At 39.5% G+C, this 6,000-nt stretch overlaps 1 protein-coding gene across 4 annotated transcripts in view; it reads right to left on the bottom strand.

The window, feature by feature from the left end:
• Positions 1 to 1,097: 1,097 nt before the first annotated feature.
• The window catches only part of SPATA7 (spermatogenesis associated 7), a 38,560-nt gene continuing 33,657 nt past the window's right edge, over positions 1,098 to 6,000 (bottom strand). For all 4 annotated transcript variants that reach the window (XM_039232555.1, XM_039232556.1, XM_039232557.1 and 1 more), the window contains 3 exons: positions 5,171 to 5,248; positions 1,979 to 2,036; positions 1,098 to 1,720 (listed from right to left, as the gene is read on the bottom strand). In XM_039232555.1, coding sequence (XP_039088486.1) covers positions 1,136 to 1,720; positions 1,979 to 2,036; positions 5,171 to 5,248 — 721 coding nt within the window. In that variant the 3' untranslated portion in view covers positions 1,098 to 1,135. The remainder of the gene's footprint in view (positions 1,721 to 1,978; positions 2,037 to 5,170; positions 5,249 to 6,000) is intronic.

Here is a 6,000-nt window from a genome sequence, read left to right as displayed (position 1 = left end):
CAGGGGATGATAAACGCCTGAGTTACAGACCAGGATGCTTAGAGGCCGGTGCTAAGATTTTAGAACATCTGCATTATCATCAGAATTATTTTGTTTCATCCTTTTGTCCGCCATAGTCCCTAGGCATGAAACTATCTGAGGCACAGATATTCAGTTACATTATTGTAAGCAGCTGAACAGACATGACTAGAGGGAAGTCTCCTGAGACAGATCTTAACAGCCAAGATCCCACTCTTGGGCTGCAAGGGCAGGAGGAGAGAGTGTCAGACTCGGTTCATAGGATGTTTGCCCTTGTAAGAAAGGACAATTTTTCACATAGATGACAATGCTGCTCTAGTTCACCGATAACTACAGAGTCCTTGAAGCTTTAGATACTGCAGGAAAGCGAGAAAGAAGAAATGATCGAGATTATAGACCGGGCTTAATGTTTCAAGATCTGTGCCAGATCATCAACCATTTCCCGTCGCATACAAAATCGCTCAGGTCTGGGTGAAACACGTTCCCCTGAAAAGCAACTTCAGAAACTGTGGCCAACATTTCCTAGGGAGACCCAGTCGTTCTCACCTCTCATCTGGTATATCTGCCCCCCTCCTGTGTGGGCAGCACCTGTGACTTGCTTCTCAGTAACGATGGAAGGTCATTCCTGTGATGGCGTGGTCACATGGGACTCTCTCTCTCTCACCAGCAAGCAGCCATGTCGTGAGCTGCCTGCAGGGGGCGCCGAGTGGGAGGGAACGGTGGGCAGCCTCTAGAAGCTGAGGGCAGCCGATGGCCAAAGGCCAGCGAAGGAGTGAAGCCCTCAGAGCTGCAGCCACAGGGAGAGGAATTCTGTCAACAACGGAAAGGAATTTGAAGCAGATTCTCGTCCTGATCAAGCCTCCAAATTAGCCCACAGGACTAACTGACTCCTGGATTGTAGTCTTGAGAGTCCCAAAGCAGCCCCGTCTTAATTGTGTAGACTCTTGATCCATAGAAACTGTGGGATAAATAATACATGTGTGTAGTTTTAAGCTGCTAAATTTATGGTAATTTATTACAGAGCACAGAAAGCAAATACAGAAATCTTTATAAAAGAAAAAAATGGAAGAAAAGAAATATTGGATTACTAGCCATTTGGGATATTTATTAATGAAGATCAAACATCCAAAGGGCAGTCCTCAATGCTCATTTCCATGATTTTAAGAATTGGTCCTTCCATGTCACAACTGTTGTCACCTTGGACACCGTGAAGCTGCAGAGACGGGGAGAGCTCTGTGCTCAGACAACATAATTCATTCGAGGTCTCTACCTTTTCAGTGTCACTGTCACCTTCAATGACATTCACAGAGGTTTCTTGGTCTGTTAAACTGTCTGAAACACTTGGATTTTTTTCATCTGAAACCAAAGGCCCGGGATCTGTTTCATCACTCACTTGCTGAATTATAACCCCTTCTGAATACTTGGATTTGTAGACGGGCAGGAAAAATTCATTCGGTGAAGAGAGTCCCTCGTTCTCCTCCTTTGGTAGGGACAGTAACATATCCAAAGCTTTTTGGTATTGTTGACGTTCCTGTTGAATTGTGACATCATGTTTACTTTTACAATTACTTTCTTCTGAATCCTCGGCCTGTTCAAAGTCCAGTAGATTCAGTATATCAATGTCATCCAGCTTTGCTAAGTTTTCCTTGGATGTGCAGCCCAAGTCCACCTTCAGGACACGCAGCAGGTGGCGCATTTTTTCCTAGGATTAAGACAAGAATAATCACGTTAATTAAGCTAGTCACGTGGAATTACTTTTGTGTGCAGTGCTGTTAATCTCAACAGGATTAATACTTAATTTACCCACACTCCCCCACCCTAACCGCCCCACCATGCACACAAAAGGTACAAGGGAATAAAACTGCTCTTGTTTTTAAATGCATTCTTTGAGGCTACGGAGAAACTTTACAATTTTTTCCCAATTATAATTTTTCTAATGAATGTCTGAAGAAAGACAAACCTCCTCCAAATGATGTTTATTTTGTTTTATATGTCGCTCAAATAGTCGTTCTAAAAACCTAAAAATGATAAATAGAAATGTTAATGTCTCAAAATCAGAAAATCAACCCAATACAAAATGGTCACACAATAACAAAACTACTAAAGGTTGGAAAATATTTTTTTAGATTTTTAGATTTTTTAGATTATCCTTTTTGTTTCCAAACCTAAACACTAATCCTTCCCTGTTCTGTCAAGTTCTCCAATTTGGGAGCTAATATGGCTTTTACGTTGTACTACAGATGCCATTGCTTCCGAAACATTACGTACCATTTAGATTTCTGTGAATAAAATACTTTGAATGAGATCCAACAGTTCCCTTCTCTCTGCCCCTGCCACACACCAAAAAGCTTTCTCTCTTCTCTCGCACGCACACACATGCACACACACGCACACAGACACACATAAAAACACCAAGAGCCTCTCCTTCCCTTTCTCTCTCACATACACAAACTCCCCAAACCAAACCCTAAAGAAAATTCTCTCATAAAGAATTATTTTATAATGCTTCCTAAGTTAAACTTGAGAAAAATTCCACTGATGGTAAATTCACATAATAACCTAAAAGCTATCACTTATTAAGTACCACCAAGGGCTAGACATTTGTACTACACACATAGTCATATGTGTGTAATATACCAGTAATCATGACCAATCTTGAGAGAAAGGTATGTAAAGATCATTTTAAAGATGAGAAAATAATCTATGATGATTTCCTCTCCCCTAAGTACAAAAGCCATCACAAGAATTTAACCCAGATGTGTCTGGCTTCAGAGAAATTCTTGCAACTACACCACACTTGTCTTGCTATCATATGAATGTATTTATGCCTTTGCTGAAAAATAACTCATTTGTTACCATGTTAAATTATCAACGAAGTTAGCTAATCTTAGATTCAGTAGTTCTGAATTACTTAGCCATTTAAAAAAACCCCAAAGAATCCATATTCTATGTTTTACAAATACATACTGTTTGGGTATCAACTTTGTTTTTTCTTTTTTTTTTCTTTAAAAAAATTTTTTTAAAAAATATTTACTTTTGAGAAAGCAAGAGAGAGGCAGAGCATGAGCAGGGGAGGGGCAGAGAGAGGGAGACAAAGAATCGGAAGCAGGCTCCAGGCTCTGAGCTGTCAAAGCTGTTTGGCTCGAACCCAAAGACCGTGAGATCATGACCTGAGCCGAAGTCAGATGCCTAACCGACTGAGCCACCTAGGTGCCCCACAATTTTGTTTTTTCTAATCAACTATATATTTTGAACAACCTTCTGTATCAATAAATTCACTTTACTTTTTAATTTAAAAATTTTTTTACATTTGTTTATTTTTGAAAGACAGGACAGAGCACAAGTGGGGGAGGGGCAGAGAGAATGAGACACAGAATCCGAAATAGGCTCCAGGCTCTGAGCTGTCAGCACAGAGTCCAAGGCAGGGCTTGAACTCACAAACCTTGAGATCATGACCTGAGCAGAAGTCGGACGCTTAACCGACTGAGCCACCCAGGTACCCCTCACTTCATTTTTTTAAAGTTTATTTATTTTGAGAGAAAGAATGAGTGCAAGTGGGGGAGAGGCAGACAGAGAGAGGGAGGGAGAGAGAGAATCCCTCCCATAGTGGGGCTCGGCCCCACAAATCACTAGATCATGACCTTAGCTGAGATCAAGAGTTGGACACTCAACCGACTAAGCCACCCAGGCAGCCCCCATAAAAACATTTTTAACCACTTTAATAATTTTTTAAGTTTATTTATTTGTTTTGAGAGAGACAGAGTGCGTGTGAGTGGCAGGAGGAGCAGAGAGAGAATCCTGTGCTGACAGCATGGAGCCTGACACAGGGCTCGCTCCCATGAACCACCAGATCCCAGGACCTGAGCTGAAGAGTCTGATGCTTAACCGCTGAGCCTCCTGGGCGCCCCTTAACCATTTTTTAAATGAAAGTAGTAAATAGAATTATTACTAAAAACTTAGGTCCTTTTGGTGTATCTCTTTATAGCAATAATACAAATGTTTGCTTTAATTAAAAGAAAAGTTTCACATAAGAATAGAAATAATTCATTAGAAATGTTGTACTTGACATAGTACAACAGAGAAAGCATGTACACATAGTGGAGGTCTAAGATGTGTAACATAAAGTGGGCCTCACTGCCCAGTGAACTTTACATAAATAAATGTTCAAGCTGATTCAGGACCCCACAGTTTCCTGCAGATGTGCACTATCTAATCTGGTTTTGCAAACTTTCCATTTCACTTACAGTGGTTAAACCTAGCCTTTAATTTGTCTCCACTTTACTAGTAATAGTTGTAACAAAAATGCTTGCCTTTGATTCTTGTGACAAGTTTCAAGTAGTAAAATGAGATAATGGATCTTTGCAAATAATAAGGAAAAATTCAGTTCACTAGTCTATTATAACTAAAAGATACAATAGTAAGTTTTGTTTTTTTGTAAACTCTCTGGGAGTTTTACATAAATACAATGTTGTCTGTGAATAAAGACAGTTTTACATCTTTCAAATATGGATATCATTTTTCTTCTTTTCCTTTTTTTATGATAGATTTTTTAAATTAAAGTATAGCTGATATACATTATACTGCTGTCAGGTGCACAACATAATGACTCAATATTTGTATATATCATAAAATGATCACCCAAGTAAGTCTAATTAACATCCATCACCACACAGTTACAGAATTTTCTTCTTGTGATGAGAATTTTTAAGATCTACTCTCTCAGCAGCTTTCAAATATGCAACACAGTACTATTAACTATGCCCACCACCCTGTACACGTATTACATCCCCACCATGTATTTATGTTATTATAACTGGGAGTTGTACCTTTTGGCCACCTTTACCCATCCTGCCCACCCCCATCCCTGGCAAGCACCAAGCTGTTCTCTGCATCTAAGAGATATAACAGTATTTAAATGAGTAAAACCTCTGTTCTTTTCTGTAGCTCCCAGCCTGTGAACTTGCCTCATATAGTGTGAATTAAACATTCTTTACAATTTTCTATAAGTTGTAAGATTATGTCCCCCAAGAAAGTATAATATATAAGCATGTAAGTTTTCATTTCCTGTATGTGGAACTAAATTTAAAAAATTTACATCATAAGGAGAAGTATTTAATGTACTGTTCGACCACCGTAATTAAGAAAATCTAACCTGTTTGAAAATAAACCAAGTTTCAGAATTTCATCTGTTACATCTTCAATGAAACTCAGATACAGGAGTTCTTCCTCACTGTGAAGGCAAAGCAGTACACAGCAGAAAATTATTTCTTACTTACTCTGAAAACTACAGGAAATAGGAGTACCTAATTAGAAACATCTATCGCTGCTATGACAGATGTACCGCTATCTCATATTACTGAGAGGAATATTATACAATAAACTATGTCTATCTTCTTTTTTTTTAATATTTATTTATTTATTTATTTATTTTAATATTTATTTTTGAGAGACAGAGAATGCAAGCAGGGGAGGGGCAGAGAGAGAGAGAGGGAGACACAGAATCTGAAGCAGGCTCCAGGCTCTGAGCTGTCAGCATAGAGCCCGATGTGGGGCTCTAACTCACAAACTGCAAGATCAGGACCTGAGCCAAAGTCAGATGCTTAACCGAATGAGTCACCCAGGGGACCCTATATTTTTTTTAATGTTTATTTATTCATTTTTGAGAGACATAGTACAAGCAGGGGAGGTGCAAAGAGAGAGAGAGCGAGTTGTAAGAGAAATTAGTGTTCAGTCCTGACACATTTAATAATGGTTTGTGTGACTGTTTGTTTGTTTGTTTATCTATTTTGAGAGAGACTGAGACGTGGAGAGTGGGGGAGGAGCACAGAGAGAAAGAATCCCAAGCAGGCTCTGCACTGAGCCTCAGCCCAGAGCCCGATGTGGGGCTTGATCCCATTAACTGGGAGGTCATGACTTGAGCCAAAACCAAGAGTAGGTCGCTTAACTGACTGAGCTTCCCAGGTGCCCCATGATTCTTAATTC

This window comes from Hyaena hyaena, unplaced genomic scaffold, assembly GCF_003009895.1.
Source record: "Hyaena hyaena isolate Hyena2069 unplaced genomic scaffold, ASM300989v1 scaffold_67, whole genome shotgun sequence".
NCBI lineage: Eukaryota > Metazoa > Chordata > Mammalia > Carnivora > Hyaenidae > Hyaena > Hyaena hyaena.
The sequence above is the reverse complement of the archived record's forward strand: the minus strand, read 5'-3'. Positions and strand labels throughout refer to the sequence as shown.